This window comes from Numida meleagris, chromosome 13 (genome assembly GCF_002078875.1).
Source record: "Numida meleagris isolate 19003 breed g44 Domestic line chromosome 13, NumMel1.0, whole genome shotgun sequence".
In the NCBI taxonomy this organism is placed as follows: Eukaryota; Metazoa; Chordata; class Aves; order Galliformes; family Numididae; genus Numida; species Numida meleagris.
In genome coordinates, this window is record NC_034421.1 from 4,454,528 (window position 1) to 4,475,193 (window position 20,666).

Sequence of the window (20,666 nt, forward strand, 5' to 3'; positions counted from 1 at the left end):
CAGGGCAGGCATTCTGCACCATTGGGAGCACTTTGTCCAAGAGCTCCCCATACACCTCCTCACTGAGTTTGTCCCATGGCCCCTCCATCACAAGGGTTCCAAGACCTCTCCCGTGGCAGCACTAATTAACACGCCATAAGTTCCCCAGGAGAGCACTGCCTGCTGAAGCCAGGCTCCCACCTCCTGCAGCCCCCAGCTGTCATCCAGCCTCATCTGTTCACACCTAGGCTGGCTCAGCCTGGACAACCAGAGTTGCAGCTTGAAGTGGTGGGGCTACAGATTCTCACGGAGCTAAAGCAATTGGTTTCAATCCAGAACAAAGCCAAGAGTGACCGTCAAACCAGGGAGTCATATGACACCATCTTCTCCCTGTATCAAAAATCCCATTTACAACTGAGTTTAAGATTTCCTCTCTTCCTCCTCAGCCAAGGTATCCAACCTGATCCAAAGATGCCAGGCTGGCTCCAAGCGCAGGTTCACCCCGACTCCCAGCACTGTGTACATCTCCGGTGGTGCTCATTTACAGACTCACCAGTGACCTCACAGCATTTCTCTTGAAAGAGCTGGCTTCAACAGTTTACTGGCAGGCAGGATTTCTACATCTCGGAGAACACTTTCTAAAGTTTAAGCGTCTTCAAGCTTCCCGTCATTCTTAACTAAGAATCAGAACAAAATGGTGTAATTAATGCCACTGTACAAAGAAAGATCTGCTTCCTCTGACTCCATACACCCAAGCACGCGAGCCCAAGGACTCCAGCAGCTTTCCTGCTAATTAAGCTGCTTTCTTCCACTTCTCCATGGTGACGTGCTGTGCTTCAGAGGGACTGCCCAGCCCAGATCTGAAGGACAGCACCTGCAAAGCGGCCTGCAGAAGGCAGCGCGCGGGGCCTGCGGAACTCCGGGCACAGCCAGGCAGGTGCTCTGATCAGAAAGCAGCCTGGAGGAAAGCAAGCAGGCAGATCGTGGGAATTCTGCACCTTCCCAACAAGTATTTGTAACGAGTCCATGTGGGAGACAAGTCAGAGGACCTGGGTCTGTTCTGGTACAGCTGTACCATTGCACAACTCGCTGCGTACAAGCGCAGCCCAACCAGAGCGTTGAGTAAATACCTTTCGGTTTTACATACCCAGATCAGCGAAGCCAGCCTTCCCCCCACACCCTGCAGCTCCCCGGTGCCTTTGGGCTTCGTGGCACAAGGGCTGCATACCCAGCCTAAAAGACAACGAGAAAATGAGAGGAATGGTGCAGAGCAGCAGCAGGGCAACACGTGGTGAGGGCACGCTGATTCTCACATCCTTCCACTGATAGTTTCTGGGCACCGACAGGTACCCACTGCTAAAACAAAACTGTGTGGAGAACAACACTCAAATATCAGAGTGACAACACCTGATCCGTGTCCAGCCATGGCAACTCCCTACATATAACAGCATGCAGGCGAAGGACAACGTCTCCTATCCAACAGCTACATGGTTTAACTCGCAGCGCTCACAGGAGGGAACGCCAGAGCTAAGAGCCCCAGCTAATGCACAGCAGCTTCTGCAGCTCCAGCCATCCCGGCCCTGCTCCCAGCAGGATGCTCCAGCTGCCCTCGCCGTGACGGATCTGAGCCAGCTGCGACTGGGGAGCACGCGTGTGCTTCCACACGTGGCCATGCACAGCTATCGCTTCCCAGCCATGTTCCTCCCTCATGAGTCGCACACACTGGGAGAGACAGGACTGATTTTACACGACACGTTTTAATTTATCTACTTACAGGGGTAACTGTAAGTGTCACAGCAATAAGGAAGAGCTCCAAATGCAGATGAAGAACCCGATCCACATGTCTGGTGAGCACCTGGGGCTCCTACCCAGCCCCCGGGGCATCACCTCCATTTCCCCATGTGAGCAGTGATCGGACCAGGAAAACGAAAGCAGTATAACCATGGATGAGACACTGCTTGCTGAAGGGCCACCTTGAGAGCAGTGCCAGTTTCTGAGCTCGGGGTCAGTTCTACCTCTGTAAGCAGCGCTTTGCTTTCAGAGGAGCGGCTCAGGCAGCTGCACTGGGTCTCCTGCGCAGAGCAGGGTTTGGTCTGGCAGATGGAGATGCTCAGCAAAACTCATTAATCTGTTATCACTTTCACCCACCCACAAAAATCCCAGCGGTCTGAAGTCATGGTTTTCTGACACAGATTTCCAAATCTATAGCTCGTACAACAGCTGCAACCAGAACGAAGTTCCAGGAAGGCAAAAAAAATAAGCTTCATTTAATTACATAGGTCAGAGTTACTCAAGATGGGGATCTCACAGAATGACAAAGTTACCTCTGAGAGCATCTGGCTGCGGTACTCTGCACACCTGAACCACACCACAAAGGGCCCGAAGTCACAGCCCAACAAAACAATCTTTCCTTGAAAAAGAGCCCAGGTCTCGAGTGCAGGCAGCACAGCACAACAAGCCCCATTCACATAACCTCATCTCACCGCCCTCTGCTCAGCCCCAAACACGGGAACGGCGACAGCCAGGGCTGAAAACAACCACGGAGCTGCAGAAGTTGGCAAGCTGCTGTTCAGAGCGGGTTGGTGTCGTGCCTATCTCCATATCTAGAAAGGTTCAATGCGCTCATTCCGAGAGGCCAAGGGAAACTAAATATAGCAGCAGGAGCCAGCCGCCGGCAAACAAAGGGGCACGGGATGCAGCTACCTGAACTCCGTCCCGCTCCGAGCGCTGCGATCCGTTCCCTTGTTTGGGGAGAGCGCCCTGACGAGGCACTGGGATTGCACTCGGAGGGATAATTGCACGCGTAAACTTTAGGATGGAGGCATCGCAGTAACACCTCTCCGGGGGATCAGCTCTCTCAGGCTGTTTGTATCTTTCTCCCCACTCTGACATCTGCTTGCACATAGGTGGAAGCATCCTCATGTCACATGCCGGGAGCCAAGCACAGCCTCCAGCGGTATTCTCAGCAGAAGAGCGGAGACATGTCCAAGAGCATCTGCTTTGCTTTAACCTCTGCCCTTCGAGGAGGGCCCAGAAAGGGAGCAGCCTCCAGCTGCAGCAGGCTCTGTTGGTTTGCGTGGGGCTGGGCATGGCGGGGAGGCTTTCAGTATAGAAAAGGCCTTGGGGAGAGATGCTCACCTCCGAGTCTGAATGGCACCTCCGCCACTAACAGCCCACGGCGCTGTGTTTTCAGCAGCAGCCCTGAAGACAGACCCCAATTTCAACGGGGCTTTGAGACGTAGCTTAAAGGCACGCACGCATCCAACAAAAAAAAAGGAAGTCAAAGAAGCCCCTTTTGAAAAAAATAAATAGAGCAATAAAGCATTCCGTCAGATGAGCTTTACAGAGGATAAATCACTGAACACACACAACCATCTTATCTCGTTGGCAAAGAATAGGCTACAGTGCTCAGTTTTATGGGAAGTCAGTTGTTGGGCTGGAAGGCAATCTGACTTCTCATTGTCTAGAAAAATGCTGCTCTTTACTTTTTTTTTTTTTAAACAAGATTTGTTTTTAAAAGCCATATGATCTCAAAACGGTGCCAAGTGCGCTTTGCTTCCGGCCCCTTGCCGCTTCCCTGTGTGCCCTGGGAGGTCCCAGCAACCCAGTGGCCAAAACGCAGCCAACGCCGTTTCCCCATTTATATTTCAGCCCAATGGACAGACCCACAGACCTGTGGGGAAGGCAGAGGCAGTGCTTTCCTGGCACTCAGAGGCAAAGCCCTCCCCAAGCCCCCCACCCTCTATTTGCCCCTCTTAAAGTAAAGGCTAGAAGCGTGCCGGGAGGCAGCTGAGCAGCTAATGGGTGGTTGCAGGCCCAGGGCTGGCTCAGGACGCAGCTCCCCCTGCCTCCATTTCAGCTCTGATTTATGACAAGTGGACTCACGTTTCCATTAGCTGCAGCTCTCTTGCTTGACCCCTCTGCTTCGAGAGGCGGACTCGGCATTAAACTCCCATCAGCTTTCAGTCCCGCTGACCTCAGCCCCAAAACACGCGATGATGTTTTACATCAGTCCGGCACATTCCATCAATGCTCCCCCGGCTCTGGACCAGCAGCTGCTCTGCTCACACCAGTAGGGGCACGGACACCATTAAACATCACCTCTGCTTGAAGACCCGGCCTGCAGTTACTGGCCATGGCGGGAGGTGGCCAAGGCCAGGCTGGACGGGCCCTGGGCAGCCTGATCTGGTGGGGAGCACCCAGCCCACAGCAGGGGTTGGGGCTGGAGGATCTTTAAGTTCCTTTCCAACCTTTCTATCATCCCAGGATTCTTAACAGGGATGACTTAACAGGGAAGCCCAACAGCTCTTAAATACCTCTTCATGTAGGGGCCGCTCACTTGGCACAGCCACGTACCAACTGGTCACAGCAAGTTCCCACCACCTCAAGGAGGTGCTGCTACATTTTCCTGAAGATGTTTACAGAATCACAGCATCATTAAGGTTGGAAAAGACCACTGAGATCATCAAGTCCAACCGTCAACTCATTGCCACCATGACGCCAAACCAGGTCCCCCCATGCCACATCTCCGTGGCTCTGGGACACCCCCAGGGACGCTGTCCCCACCACTCCCTGGGCAGCAGTGCCAGGGCATGAACACCCTTTCTGAGAAGACATTTTTCCTAGGAGCCAACCTTCGGCAGCTTACACCTCGAAAAGGAGCTAAGCTGCAGCAGAACTCTACAACATCTGTTACTCCCATTGTTCCTGCACTGGATGTGTATTGAATTAACCCCAGCTGAACCCCAGTGGTGGTGACTGCAGTGGCAGGTATTGGGGTGGGCGGAGAAAACACTTGCAGGCACTCAGCCTTCTGTAATACACTGGGGATGAGTGACACAATTTGCAGAAACCCTCCAAGGCGTCCAAGGTGGCAGCAGCTCTCAGATCAGCCAATTCCATCACAAAGTTCAAACACTGACTTCAAGCGTTTTCATCTAATCCCCTTTCAACCAAAGATGAGAAAAATGAGTAGAAGAGGAAGAAGCTGGCGCAGAGCGAGATGATTCAAATCGCTCCTTTCCAGTTCCTTAATTCACCTGTTAGGGGACTGCCATGGCTGGGAATTTCAGTCTCTGGAGCAATTAAAGGAAATTAAATTCAAGGAACGAGGCCTCGTGCACTCAAAGCTTCATTAACCCCGTCACCTTTTAATTAAATACGTGAGCATGAAATTTTGGATAGAGGAAGCATTTGCCTTCCTGACACTGTTCAGTTTTAATGGCAAGTCAGTACTTACCTTTTACAGAAGAGCACTGGGGTCACAGACTTTGGACCTCTCCAGCTCCACAATGGTCTTATTAAAAACGTGGTAGGAATTACTGCACAGAGAGCAGCCCCACCACCAGAAATACAAGCCAGGATTCAGAGGCCCTACACGTACATTCATCAGTGAGAAAAATAAAGTTGGCCAGCCCCATCAGGGGAGATGCTTCAGGTTGGAAGGGACCTTAAAGATCCAACCGTGGGCTGGCAGCCCCCCCCCACCAGGCGGCTCAGGGTCCGTCCATGGTCTCAGGCACCTCCAGGGACGGGCACCCAGCACTCTGGGAGCAGTGCCTGTGCCTCGCTGCCCTCTACATGAAGGATTTCTTCCTAACAGCTGACCTACATTTCCCCTCTTCCAGTCTACAGCCATTCCCAGCAGGCTGCCACACTGGGCCCAGCACCACAGAGAAGGGAGCAATACGAAGTCCCTTCCCTGGTCTCCAAGTGGCTCTGTAAGGACCTTGCCACCCTGCACTGGCCACCTCATCGAGCCACACGCCTTCATCCCCATCACTGGGTGAGCTTATACACTCCTCCTATGTGCGAGCAGAGAGAACAGTAACGGTTCTAGAAGAGATCAGACTTCAATTGTCTTTTTGCCCTTCCTCTTTTTTTTAAAGCATCTTTCGGGGAAGAAGAACTGCATTCTTCTGCCAGCACACACTACATGTATCTGCACTGTAGTGCTGACCTACGTATTTCAGCTGCTTTAACTATTTCAAAGATGACAGCACACATTTAAAAAGATTACTTTCTTTAAAACCATCACATACCGTAAGAGCCATACCCTGTGCAGCCCGTGGCACTTCCCTTCCCACACGTGCCCCACGACACACAAGCATTTGCAGCAATGCCTCCGAGGGATGCCACAGCCCTGAGCCGATGCTCTGCCCAACGGAGTGAAAAGGCACAGCTCCATTAACCAGCAGCAGGACGGACAGGCAATTCCTTATGCTTACAGCAGCCCGCTATCTGCAGGTTAATTGCCGCACATCCGAAATAATGTTCTCGTTCTGATTTCATAGCAGCCATATTCTCTTATATGGAGCATGGAGAGCTGCTTGCTGCTGCAGGATGCCCTTGGTACCACCAAGGACAATTTGAACGCATCGAGCGTGACAGGCTCTCACTGAATGTGAAAATAAAACATCACTTATGCTTCCTCAGCCTTTGACACCAACAGGAGAAGCTTCACACTACAGCCCCGCCAACAAAGAGCACATGGATGTTGTAGTGTTTGTAGTGTTTTCCCAGGCAGAACCCAACACAGCTCCTGGGAATCCCAGGTCCATTAACCCTTTGCTGGCTGCAATGCAGTCACCTCAAGTGCACGCAGCAGAGGAGGACGCATGGTGAGCGCACACAGGTGTGCTGCAGGCCAAGGGAGGCAGTTTGAAGTGCAAACCTGCACACACACTGAGTTCTGCTCTGCACTCCTGATACTATCATTTTACGATGACAGTATTTCCCAACCCAGTTTCTATCTCGTTCCTCTGCTACAAGTAGTAATTAGTAACGTCAGTGCTCTGGCTGGATTGCTACAGCGCCATTAATAATGCAGGAGTAGTAAGGGAGAGAGCAGAAGAGAGGCTTGAAGGTTAAAAGCAATAAGAGAATGCATTCTGGGGGGCAGCAGAAGGGAGGGAGGAGGAAGAGAAGGAGTGACAGCCTGCTGAGATTATCAGCTGCATACCTCCAAACATACCATTCCTTTCAGGTGGAAACGGTGGCTGAGTCAGTCATACCTAATTAGGAGATAACATGCAAGTGCCAAACGACACACGGAGGAGATTTTTACTAAAGGAGAAGAAAACCTGCATTCCACCCTCCCTTTCCCCTGCCAGCTTGCTGCCTCACCACTCGGTGCCTGCGTTTCCCGTTACTCACCATTCAGAGGCCAGAGGCACCGGGCGGCCCGGTGATGACACACGCTGACGTTTCACCTCTCTGGAGAGAGTTCTGCAGGGACCAGCCCACACCTGCCCACCCGCTGCCAAACCTTTAGGGCCCATAATCAAGCTGCTCATGGTGCACCTTCACCTTGTGGTTCTGCTGAAGCTTTTTATTGCATGTGAACTGGACCTGAAATAGGTGCTGGATAACAGTAGACAAACTAGCATCCCCTCCTGCTTCCAAGGCCAGGGAATCTCTTCCAAAACGGGGCAACTTCCTCAGCAACAACAACAGCCCCAGCCTTGCGAGGCACTAAATAAAGCTGTCTTCCACTGGCTCAGCTGGAAGCTGCTCCCCACCTACATACAGCAAAGAAGCACAAGAAAGCAGGAGCCTCTAGGTCTGGTATTGATTCCTCAGCTGTTCCTGCTGAGGAGTGGAAGCAGACTGTGGAGGCTGCACTGCCTGCTGCATGCCGGGCATCCCACAGCTCGTCTGGGGCTCGTTCTGCTCCAGCTCAGCACAGCAGGCCTCTTCTGAAGGGCTGTGCAGCCTTGTCATTTTCTTGACCATTTGCACAGCACATGAGCTAACTTAAAGGTCACTCAGCAGAACTGACCAGCCACACCATTTCTCCCCCAGCATTTGGCATTTCCACTTTCCTAAGTAGTGCCAGGCCTCTCATTAGTATGTCTGAAACAAAACAACACAGGTGCTGCTCCCATTAGCTGAGGCCAGACTTGCATCGCTCTCCCAGCATATATTCCCATACATCCATGCATCAGCTATTAACATCAGTACAGCTCTCTCTTTCAGTTCAGAGAATTATTTCCCAGTCCTCCAGCTCAAAGGACTCCCAGGAAGATGGAATGCCAGCAGGCCTATTGGGATGAGCTCATGAAAGAGGGGCAAAGAAGGAAAAGACTGAAAAGAACAGCTTCAGAGGCACATGGCTTTGTCAACGGGCCCATTCAAGTATCACTTCCTCCGCAGGGAGGAAGTGAGAAGGGCTGGAGGTCCTCCGACACAGCCAGCTTCCCCTCCACGACAATGATATAAAAGGGACCAGTGTTTGAAAAAAAGAGGAAAGCAGGCCAGCCCTGAGCATGCTGTGACCAAATTAGGAAACAAACTCAACTGACAGCCTCCAAAATGGACATCAGCTGCAGCAGCCCTGTGCTAGCCCAGGAAGTCTGATGACTGTGTCATCTGCTGAAACCTGTTTATGTGCGAACAGAAAGGAGAAGCAAAACACTCCTCGCGCTGCATTAGCTCAGGTTATGGCATCTGGGTGCTCTGGCCCCAACAAAGAGGCAGTCATTCAACCACCCTGCCACGGAGCTATGCAAAACCTCTGCTGCTGACTCATGGCCCTCCAAAGATAACTCTGCCCTGGGAGCACTACGGTACAGGACAAGGTGTATGCAGAAAGTCTTGTTTTCGTTGGATTGGTGGGTATTATTTTTTTTAGTGGTTAGCTGCGGCAGATGAAGCTGAGGTTAGAGATCAGTGATTACTATGAGAGGAATGTGAGGGGGAGGAAAGAGAGAGGGAAGATGCAGCTTCTCAAGTAAGGTCAGAACAACGTTTTTCAATTGACTTTGAGAACAGCCTTTTTCCATCCCCTCCAACCTCCATTTCCACCACAGCAGCAAAACGTTGACCCTGCTCTGATGCTCTATAACCCCAAACTCACCCCTGCTTTTGTAAGAGGCACTGGGGAGGGCACTGCCCCAGGAGTTGGACCTGATGAGCCTTGTGGGTCCTTTCCAACTCAGGATATTCCGTCCTGTCCTGAGCTGACCCCATAGTCCCAGTGCAGCTCCATACCATCTCTACCTGCTGTGACACAAGGGGACAGCTTACTTCCCTGCTTTAAAAAAAAAAAAAATCAAACCAACCAAGCAACTCGAGCGCTCTGTTCCATACAGAGGTTTAGGGTTTCTCCCTGTTAGCAATCATCTTACATTACTCCCTCTCTTGTTGTTGTTCCACTTCATGTGGGGAACAATGCTCCTCCCTTTCTCTTTCAAAGGAATCTGGGAGAAAAGGGCCAAGTTCACAGCTCTGGCAGCAGGTTCCTGGGCCCCCGCTCTGCCCCCAGCACTGCCTGCAGGTGGGGGCAGCCCCTGGCTGGTTGGCTATGGGGCAGCTCAACACCTGCCATGTTCTCACCTACATGGGTGCAAGCAGGGCCTTGGGAGAGGGGTGAGATGCTGCCAAGTGCCACTGTACAGCCCAGGCTGAAGTCCCCAGCCTACACAAAGTCAGGGCCAGCCTGTTACCTCTGGCCCTTTCCTTGCAGAAGGGACGAAGTTGTGAAGGAGAACAGCACTGCCTCTTATGGACCTGGATGAGGTACTCACCGGCCAGGAAACAGCAGCAGAATTGCCTTTTCCCTGAATGGATATTGCTATATAAGGCAGAAATGAAGCACAGGAGTGAGCTTTGTTGCTTGAAATTGCACTGGCTTACACAGTCTATTTTTAAAAGAGACCACTTTGAGTTCTTGCTTTCAGCAGCTCTTCTCTTTGTCTCCTTTAAGAAACAGATACCCCATCTACACTGACCTCTTTCTCAGGTCCACTTCCAAGTGGGGCTTCGCCCTCTCCTCTGTCAGACCCATTTATCACATGAAGCATTTCCAGACACTGCTGCATAAACAGATCTGACCTTGCAAAAGCAGCAGCACCTGAGCTCCCATGGTGGAAGCTTCCAGGTGAGCTGCTGGCACAGAACCTGCAGCCCACTCCCACAGATCCCAAAGGAGGGTGGCAGGGATACGGACAAGGCAAGGGCTGTCCTGGGTTTGGGAGACAACTTGGGCACTGTTTTTTTCCCTAGGGGCTCCCTTTAGAGCAGAGAACAGCTGCCAACGCAGCAAGCAGGTGTGCACCACGATGCTGGGGAGCAGCAAGAGCCCTCAGCACACGGCTTCCCCTGCAGCCCCCTACAAGGGCAGGGCATGGCCCAGCACGAGGCTCAGGATGAGGCGATCTCCTGACTCTCAGCACTCCCCGTGCAACTTTGACCCTACACACCCCAACGGGACGAACCACGTGGTTGGGCACGTGCACGCTCTTCCTGCATGGGGCTGTACTTTTAAGGCTTTGCTGCATCGGGAGCGCCCTCCTGTTATCTACCTTCCTTTAGGACTTGGCAGCCAGGTCTGACAGGGCGTTACCTGCCGCCTGCAGTCACCTCAACCCCACCTTCGGCCTCAGTCTCTCCCTCTGCCCATCCCTTTGGGAAGAGATACGGAGATGACAGGCGCTCCCCGCCGCAGCGCTGCCGCCGATAGCATCGCCGCTCGCCCCGCCGCAGCGCAGGGCTCCTGCCGATGGCTTTCAATGTCCTTTTATGGAAGAAAAATGAATCGCCTGCCCAGCCACGAGTGCCTCCGAGCCGAGATGACAGACGGAAAGTTGCCATTTGTTGTGGTTTTGGCAGCGAGAGCGCAGAGCGCGTTCCCATGCGCCGCTGCACTCATTTAAAAAGGGCGCAGCAAAGGCACTGAGCTGGAGGAGAAAGCTGGGAGCTGCGGAGCCGCTGGTTTGCAGGCACGCAGAGCTGAGGGGGAGGATGGCAGAGACCTGAAAAGAGTCCTGGAGCCTTCTCTGCTGGATCACACAAGCTGGGGATGGGCTTCCAGGCAAAGGCACGCACAGGCGTGAGCGCTCCATTCCCAAACCCCACCAGTAAGAGAAGCAGCAACACCACGCTCCCATTTCTTCCCCGTCCCTGCAAATTCTGCTGAACCACATTCACACAGACACGGGAGGAGGGGAACTTAAACATGGGAGATGGGCCCTGAGGTCACTGCCACCAGGAAGAAATGACAGGGGTTTGCTATAAGCAAATGCCATCGTCAGCTCTGCTCTCCACTAAAGCTGCAGGGCTAAGCAATAAGCAGCAAGCAAATCCAAACAGCCAGGCTTCATGGAAAAGCATACAGAGAGCAGCGATCAGAACGGCTGAACAGAGTGGAACAGGACCAGGGGGCCCCCGAAACGTTTGCAGTGCTGTCAGGAAGCTGAATGAGACAGCAGACTCCAACAGCTGGGAAAACATGTTGCAAAGCAAGGAGAACGAAGCAATTCTCCATATGCAAATCCTACTCAGAGGCATTTTGGACAAGCTCAGTTTCCCCATAACACCCTACAACAAGCACACTTGTAGCCCGATCCTAGGGGGCTGGGGCTGCCTCGTTTTGTGCCTCTGGATGAGGCACAGCTGTGTGCTCCATTACTGCAACAGGTAGAGAGATCACAGAGCTTACAGCACACCCCATTAGCTGCTTCTGTAACCTTAGATCTGGTATGCCATCATTTCTTATTTCAGCAAGAAATGCTGCTCTCATCGAAGTCACTGCAAACCATACAACGTGACTTATTAGCATGGGCTGCGGATGCAGCGTTAGCACCCTGCTAAGAAAAGCCATGTTCAGACACAGCTTGCTAGGCAGAGCTCCACACAAGCTTAAACCTGTCTCACTCCCAGCAGAAAATGAAGGTGAAGAGCAGCTGGGTGCATCTGCTCCTAGCCGGAACCTTGCAATCAATCCTGAGAAATACCAGCAGCTTAAAAAGAAGTCCTTAAAACATCACCCCCCGCCGTGTTCTGCAAATTAAAAGTGCACACAAAGACTGCTGTGCTCCGAGAGCTCAAGCCAGAGACAAAGAGGCGATGGACGGGGTCCATCCCACAGGCGCATCGACGCCCATTTCTCCAGCTCAGCAGTTGGGACACCCAGCAGGCAAACTCATTCCCTAAGCACAGCCTCATTAACAGGATGCACTGTGGAGCCCTGAGAGCAGGAGACGCAGTTGCCCCATCCGAGGGCAATGCAGTGTAACACTCTGCAGCCACATGTAATCACCTCTTAGCATCCAGCCAGCAGACAAGTCGGTTCAAATTAGCCAAAATCCTAAGGCACGCAAAGGAGTTTTAAGGAAAAGTGCTGGAAACGCAAGCCCTTGCGATGCGGCTGTAGGTTTCAGCTTCGGGTTTTGAGCTCTCCATCACCCAGAGGGCCAGCACTGCTTCACACACACATCATTTCCATGGCAACAGCAGCTCTCACCTCCCCATCCCTAGGCTGGCTGAAAGCCCCGCAGTGCTTTGTGCTGAGACTGCAAAGAGGGGAGAGCCCTTCCCTGGCCTCAGCACTGCGCTGGGATGGCGGCGAGCAGCTGGGAACAAAAGCTTTGTCTTCCTGAACAATACAGGACCTTGGGAGGAGGGAGGCAGAGCAGAAATAAAGGGTTTCCTTTTCTGGTGGGAAACAGAACTTTTCCCAACGTGCACAAGTGCATGCTCACTTCCCAGTGCTTCAGAAGCCAGCAAGCAACTTGTGTCTTCCGTGGTTTTACCCAACTGCCAGCTTTGCTGTGTCGGAATGCAGGGAGGAGAAACACGCATCGTTAGCAATGAGAAATTCAGGGTAAGATGGAGGCTGACCGAGCTGGCCAGCAAGGCTGCTGCTGCCGGGAACCTGCTCCGTGCACACAGCCCTTCTGGGAACGGCGGGGTGCCGAGCAAAACCTCAAAGCTCCACCAGGCCCTCGTGTCAGCCTGCAGAGTGACAGCTGCCTGCCTCCCACCCCAGCTCGGACTGCTAACACACAGTGGGATGCACTCGTGGGGTAGCTGGGGCAACAGTTCTCCTTGACTAATTAAGCTTCTCCTCCAGCCCGCAGTCGGCGATATTAAGATTCAAGCCCCGGCCATCTCAGAAAGAGCCAAACTTCCCGTGGCACAGCTGGAGCCTCCATGGCCCCAGCAGATGGCACAGGCTCATCTGCATGCTCCGCGGGCACTCACTCAGCCACAGGCAGCAACCAGCAGCTCTGCCCATGGCTGAGGTTCTAGCAGCCGTGTTCCGGTCCCTGCAAGGCGCCAGTGGGTCGAACTACAGGAGATGTGGGTGAGATGCACGGGGAGCAACCTGGCTATGCATACAGCTCTTCCTCTGCTGAGCCCAACGTGCATTCAGCCAGAAGGAGGGCTTCCAGCTGGTTTCCATCACTTAGTGCATCCGTATCTGGCTCGAATAAGGATCAACCACTATGCAAGATTTAAAGGAAAGCCAGATCATGAACACACACTCTCCAAGCAAGACAAAGGATCCAGGTGACAGAGCACAGAAACACAAGAGGACCATCACCTGGTCCCCCTCTCCCCACCCCATAAGAGCCTTGAGGTTTCCAGAGGCACCTTCTGACCTTTTGCTTTCTGTACCTCCCCTCGCTTTAGGTTCAGCTGTGCAAAGGCAAACCTTCCAGCCAGAGAGGGACTCCTTCCAGGATCAGTCATCACCACCCCAGAGTCTGCCAGAGGCACTGCTAGTAAAGCCAATGCATCCTCTCCAACCTCTGCAGAGTTCCCATAGAGGAAAGGGATAATCTAGCCCTTTCCTCCCTAAAGGCAACGGTTTCCTGCAAGCAAGAACATTAGCTTAAATTCCTCGTTGTGGAAAGAGACAAGATAGCAGGGAATGAGAAGAATCACCAAAGTTGCTGCTATGAGACAACACCACATCCTGCTGTCCCAGTTCTTCACCCTCGCCTTCAAATCCTAAAGTCGTTCAGACTTCTAAGAAGAGCTCTAAGCTACTCAGCAGATTTTCAGCTAATGAATCAACACAAGCTGTCCAGGAAACCAGGACTCCAGCCCACTGGAATGCTGCAACCCCAGGGCAGGGGGAGGGGAATGGGCAAGCAGCATCCTTCCCAGCATAGGAAGGAAATGAAACAGCAAACCAGAAGGAAAGGAACATTTCAGCACCGACCTCTTATCACAGTTACTGTGCCACGCTACACATTTTAGGAAAAAAAAACCTTCAATTTTTTTTTTTTTTTGCACATTGGAACGTTTGTGTTTCTCGAGCCTGGATTTCGCCCTGCGGTGCTGACACACACATTTTGAAAACAGCTTGGGTTTTGCAAAAACAGATTTCAAAGACAAAAGTGGATTTGAACGCGAATCGACAGTGCCACCTAGTGACATGCACAGCCCCTCACCGCGCAGTGCAGGCAAGCAGAACATTTCTTAGCCAACACTGGGGGTGGGCCCTAGCAAAACGAACCCGGGTATCAGAGACCTGAAGTGGATTTGTGGACCATAAAGGAGCTTTCTTCCTCCCCAGAACGCAAAGTTCACTGCTGGCAACTTCAGTCTCTACAGACAACAGAACTGGACTTCCTCTTGCTTTCCCAGCACAGGCAAACAGTGGTACTGCTTATGGGAGCCCAACGCTCCAGCAGCTACAAGAGTGAGTCCAAAGCACTCAGCAACTCTCTGCTGCGGAGCAGGCAGCTCTCTCGGCTCTCTCTCTCCTGTTATGGCTATTAGCAAGCTTTGGGAAGAGCATGATTTTCTGCTCTTTGAATGGACTCATTCAGACCAGTTTTTGTCCCTTCCAACCAAACCTGTACTCAAACAGTAGCATAAAAGAAAAAGGTAAGATGTTAAGGATAGCGTATAGGGCTGGTGCAGCTCACTCACCAGAAGCTACATTAGACAAAGGATTACAGTTTGCTTTTATGCCTTTTGAACACCTGGCTCCCTGTTCACTTAAAACATTTCTGTCTATGCAAGACAGCAACCTAAGGCTTTGTAGAAGCTTTTATAGCCAACATCTTTCAAGCCTGCCACATGAAAGGGATTCTGTTGCCTGTATCAACAGTTTTACCCTGAATATATCTGTCCAGACACACGGTTTCACGGAACATCAGCAGGATCCAGCAAATACCTCGACCGCTGCCCCATGCGGCCACGTGAGATCCTCACTTCACCTGGGGCTGTGAAGTGCGAGCTGTGCTCAGCTCTGTGCCTGACACTCCTGAAGAGACCCAATGGCAAATGTCACCCGCTTACCTTTCTGCAGCGGGGATTAGGGCAGCTGAACCTCTTCACGTCGCTGTCCAGAAGAGCTGGGAAGTTACAGAAGGGACACCTGCAGCCCAAAATAGGAGGCTATTAATGCACGGTGCCAGCAGTGGATTTAGTCAGAAAGCTATGTGGTGCTTAATAGTGCTGCCAAGCAAATGCCTGCCACAAGGATGTGCTGATTACTGTTCTTTTCCTCATATTTCTTCGATCACTTCCCTGTTTGCAATCAAAATATCATATACTCAGCGCGGCTTTAGATCATATAATATAGAGGATCAGCAAAGAGCTTGCAAGCAAGTCTTAAGGGAGACAGCTCTATTGAGTTTTAATCTGCTCTTAGTCAAAGGCAGGCCAACCTGAGTTAAAAAAAAAACCAGCCCTGGCAGGCAGAAGCCTGAAATAGCAATGCAGCTCTGTCCCACAGCTGACACGTGTTCAGGGATTTGGGGAACCATTTTTACAATGGTTAGAGCAGTTTGCACCTTGCACTGGGCACTGACCTGACAAGCTCATCTGCACAGGCAGCAGCCACCTCCTCCTCAGCCTTCCGCTCGTAGTATTTACACAGGATGGTTTCTGGAAGCACCTTCTCCAGCTCGCTGGTGGGGAACGAACACGTGCAACTGCCTTCCATGCAGCTGAGCTCTGACTGTGGGTGGAAGAGAGCTCGGTCTCAGTATGATGCTAGTGACAAACTAGTTAGTGCTTGGAATATTCCAAGTCAACCAGAGCGGAGCCTTGCTTAGAGATAACAGAGCTTAAATCACCAAGAGACTGCCAGAAAGCAAGCTTACTGTGGTAAGAACATGGCTGGTTCATCAAAGCAGATCAGGACTTAAAACATGTACTGGACATGAAGATGCTTGCTGACAGGTTGGATCACAGCCCACAAGCACCAAATCCACCACGACCTCAAAGCAGCCCGTTATTTCTGCATGACCTCCACTGGGATCTAGTACTCTGCTCGTGATCAGCACGTTACATTCTTGGCAATACGGTCACAGAAAATACAGCTACATTCACATATAATATAGATCCCTGAGTACCAAAGTACCCTACGGTCTGATTATCATACCCAACACAAATGAGCATGCGTACCTCGGAGCAGGTAATAATTCATCTGCAGCTCAGCCAGGCATCAGGACACTGTGAACTGCTCCCTTACCATCTGGACCAGCTCTGGTAACTGTGTCCCAGGGACAGCAGGATTCATAAATGACACTGGAGTTGGTAGCACCATTGAGGAAACAACCCCAAAATGAAGTTGGGATCACAGGGAAGTGATGAAGGTCTAACATTTTGAGCTAGAAAGGGACTGGCCAAGTCAGAGATGACACCACCCTGGGCAGATACCACTGATTTATTAAGTAGTGAATCAGAACCAGATGAGTACAAGTTATTGTAGAAAGTTCTCGTAATGATCCATTTCAATTTGTTCAGCATGAAGCACGCAAGATGGAGGTCAACAAACTAAAATCTTACAACCCAAATTCCACTGGAAACTTGTTAATGGTGAGACTGACTCATTGGATTGGCATTTCAATCCAATCCATCTCAATTCTGATCAAATACTTCCCAGGAAGCGTGGCTACATCTGGTTTAAGCTACAAAACTATGCAAACAGCAATGTGATCACCCAACAGCAATTTACCCATTTTCCCCTTGTCCAGCTGGGAAATTCTTACCTTCCCAGAGCCAAAGACTGCCTCCTGAGCGTATTTAATTAGGCACTCCTTGCAGAACAAGTGACCATCTGCACACTGAGTTAGCTCTTCAAACGCAAACTCCCCATAACAACAGCGGCACTCTATCATCTGACCGTCCTGCAACAAAACAGAGGTATTAGCAACAGCAAGAAATAAACAGAAATCAAGAGCTATAGCAACATACCAACACACTGCTGCAAATAAACACCCCGTGATGTGGGTACATACAACTGCAAGCTATAAAGAATGACAACATTAATTATAAAAGGGAGCCATAGTTATGCACCATTCCATCAGATATCCTGCTCAGTGGTCAGAATCCACTAAGCAAATCCAGAAACTCAGTTTGAAGTAACTTAATACCTACATGTCCGGTCTGGCAGATTCCAAAAAGCCAGAGAACACATGGTGTTTGAGTAATTCTTAGCTCACAGGCATAGAAGCATCTTGAGTTGGGGAAGCTGCGATTGCAGAGGAGCAACAGAGTACACACCACTCACATGGGAAAAGCAAGCTTCAAATCTGTTGCCCTATAAAGGAACAGCTCCCAGCTGTCTGCAGAACCCCACCTTGGCCTCTTCACTGCAGTTATGAACGTATGCCCACTTTTCCAAACCTCCAGCATCTTCTCTGAAGTTTGAAGAGAAGCAGGAATTGAGAAAGAAAAGGCAATCCACAGCAGCTGAACCTATCTTTAACTTTTCTCCATTGAAAAGAAGCCTGATTTTCAGGTTTTTGAAGAGCCCTTTCTGCAAAGGAGAAAGGCCTTTCTGCTGGCAGAGCTCCAAGAACAACAGCAGATCTGTTTCGAAGTCTCAAACAGCCATAACAGTGGTAGCAAGAGCAAGCTGGGTACTATTCTATTGCAGTGTTTGTTCTGGCCAGTAAAGATACAAGTGGTAGCTGAGTGAATTACTGCAGATCATTATGTGCATCAATACTGTCTTGCTGGACTCAGCTCATCTACCTTGTCCAAAAGCCAGCCAACACATACTATGCAGGTTCTGCCAGCTCAGCAGAAGCAGCACAGTGCAAATGCAGCCCATCAGGAAAGCTCCCTTCCAGAAGCCAGGAAATTCTGAAGCGGTAAGTGCAAAACGGCACCTACGCATAAGCTGAACTCAAGAGATCATATTATATACACTGACCTTCTGATACTGCTCCTCATTCATCTGCAGAGCAAGGAGAAAGTCTGCATGCTGTAAAAGAGATGTGCATCTTTATTTACAGAATGGATACAGCAGTTTCCCAGCCTCTCCACTCTTTTACATTACCTTGAGATTTACAGCCCACCACAAAAGGCACGCTGTCTGCTTGCAACATCACCCAGCCCACCCCTCCAATCCATTAAGCTATTTCTGATTCAGCTAAAACAGATGGGGAGAAGGCAAAGGCAGCAAGAACAAAGAACCAAATTCTGCGCTAAGAGGGGCTGCTCCTTCATGTTCCTATGGGCAGAGCTCAACTCGATGGGCCTCTCCAGAGAAAGCCCCAAGGAGCATTATCATTGTTTTTAACAGGAGGCACTGACCATCTGCTTCAGAGGTGCTGATCTTTAAGAAGCTACTTCAGAAAGGACTGTGTGCAGAAGGGTGAATTCTCTACGGTAGGAAAGACAACACGGCAGCAGGTGTTGCAGGGTTCTGCTTTGAAAGACACAGACCTCAGCAAGGGACAAGTGGTTCTGGAGCCTGGAGTGTCAAGCTCTGCAAGGCAGTGAATGAGCAGGCTGCCTTGGGCCTGGCAGCAGAGAGGTTGACGTAGTGAGTTACTCAAAGCCCTGTTCAGAGTTTCGGTAAGAGGCAGATTTCCAGGTGCAGGGCCAAGAGCTCTGCAGTAGCTGAAGTCGTTCGCGCCATCAAACCAAGCAGCTCGTACCGCTCACCTCTGCCATCTCTTTAACTTTTTGCTCGTAGAATTCCTGCTCCAGCAGCACTGGTGGGAGAAGTGAGAGCTTGTCGTAGGACCTCCAGTGCCGCCTCTTATTCTCCAGGAAGAACATCCGCTTCTCAATCTTCACATCGCCTAAAGCAGAGTTACAGACACCATGAGGCAGGACAGAGCAGCAAGAACAAAGCTCAAATCCTTCCTCCTCTGCACACCTCCAGCTGCACAACTTCAAAACCTCAGACACCACAGTACCAAGCAGATGTACTAATGAAGAGTATCTCCAAAATAGATACCAGACAGTGACAGAAACATTGCTGTTTTGGGAACATACCCCTTCTCAAGGACAGTGCTTTCTAGCGTAAGCCAGTTCTGCTTACAGTAATCATGCAGAGAGCACAATACACGCTGCTTGTTATTTACCTTGCTCGAATTTGAAATCTATGTATGAATACTGATTCATTTCTTTTCTCCTTTTCCGTTTCCCACTGGTTTCCGGAGACAGCTCCTGCCATTTTTTGATGGCATCTGAAAAGGCCTAAAAAAAAAAACAACCAACAACAACAAAACCAACACGCAGACTTAAGTCCCTTCTGTTCTCTGGAAGAAAGCAGAAGCACATAGCTCAAATCAAAGCGCTGCACAAACAAGTGCATAGGACTGATCTAAAACAGGAAAGCCAGGCACCCCACGGAGGCACGTAGACCTCTTCCCTTTGTCCACCCTGTTGCTTTACGTGCTCATAAAGCAATCATTCCACAAAAACAAGGCAGAGCTGAAGGGTACCTTGCACTGCCTCAGCTATTAACGCTAACACAGCTGCTGTCCACACTGATGCAGAGCTGATGCTTTTTTTCTTTAAATTGAACTCCTTTTCTGAAGGTCTACAGCTAGAACCTGGTTTTGTTCAATTCAAGTATTCAGTGCTCAATCAAATGCAGAGGAACAGTGGTTTTTGCTTTAGTCAAGTACTGGAAGAACAGAGAGAAAAGCTCAAGCAAGAGAAGCACATCAGAGCACATCCAGTCGCAAGCTTGAAACCACATTCACATTTAGCTTGTTGATACTCAAGAACAAATTTCTTCTCAGTTCCATTACTGTGAAAAGTTTTACGAAGAATCTATGATTCATTTCATAAGTTCTAATTGTAAGAAACGGGGCAGTGAGACTTGGCCTTCTCCTCAATTACATGCTGTCACTTACAAACGAGTAACAGCAGTTGAGTTAAATGTTTTAAGACTTGGCTAAATGTCTTGGTTTTATTGGCAATTACTCCCCACTTCCGCAAAGTACAGGAGTACTTCTCAGTTTAATGCATCACTTATCATAAACTAGCTACTGCTTCATCAATTATTCTGTTACAGAAAAGTAAAAGCTTCCTGCAACATTCTATCTGGCTGATGAACTTTGGAAGCGGCTACCAAACAGACAAAGACTTCTTGAAAGGAAAGGAGGGTTATTAAAACAAAAACCCACAGAGAAACCCCACGTAACCATACATCCAGAGAAGCAGGTGGTACAGCAAGGCTAAAGACATCCCACTGCTCCCCATAGACAGCGCGGGTAACCCTGGGAAAGAAAACAGACTTGAACCCCAGAACCTTTCGTGTGATTGCATAGTGTCCCTTGAGTTCATGCAGCGCCCACTTAATGTCCTGGCTGCTCAGCATCTTGAAGTCTGCCATGAGAAGGTCAGCTGCCTGAATAAAGCACCGCTGATCGAGGGGGGCAAGCTTGGAGAAGTCAAAGTAGTCCACTTTAGGCACCTAAGAAGGAAATGCAAAAGATGAGGTGGGATACAAAAAGACTTGCTACACGTACACACACGAACATCTCAAACCACTCTTGCAGCGTTAGGGGCCTCCTGCAGGACCCCCCAAAAGCACAGTACCCTGTTCTGAGCGCACTCAAGCAGCAGCTGGGAGGACAGCATGGTGTGAAGGTGTATGCTCTGCTCCTGGCAGGACCCAAGGACAAGTAGCTTAAAGCCAGGCATGCACCAAGTAACTACAGGGAGACTTGCACTTAAGAGGCTGAAAA

At 50.5% G+C, this 20,666-nt stretch overlaps 1 protein-coding gene across 8 annotated transcripts in view; it reads right to left on the reverse strand.

The window, feature by feature from the left end:
• The window catches only part of RNF216 (ring finger protein 216), a 65,404-nt gene that overhangs the window by 26,472 nt on the left and 18,266 nt on the right, over positions 1-20,666 (reverse strand). For all 8 annotated transcript variants that reach the window (XM_021412268.1, XM_021412262.1, XM_021412265.1 and 5 more), the window contains exons 7-13: positions 20,228-20,392; positions 19,050-19,164; positions 18,625-18,764; positions 17,888-17,938; positions 16,719-16,856; positions 15,534-15,682; positions 15,019-15,097 (exon numbers count right to left, since the gene is read on the reverse strand). In XM_021412268.1, coding sequence (XP_021267943.1) covers positions 15,019-15,097; positions 15,534-15,682; positions 16,719-16,856; positions 17,888-17,938; positions 18,625-18,764; positions 19,050-19,164; positions 20,228-20,392 — 837 coding nt within the window. The remainder of the gene's footprint in view (positions 1-15,018; positions 15,098-15,533; positions 15,683-16,718; positions 16,857-17,887; positions 17,939-18,624; positions 18,765-19,049; positions 19,165-20,227; positions 20,393-20,666) is intronic.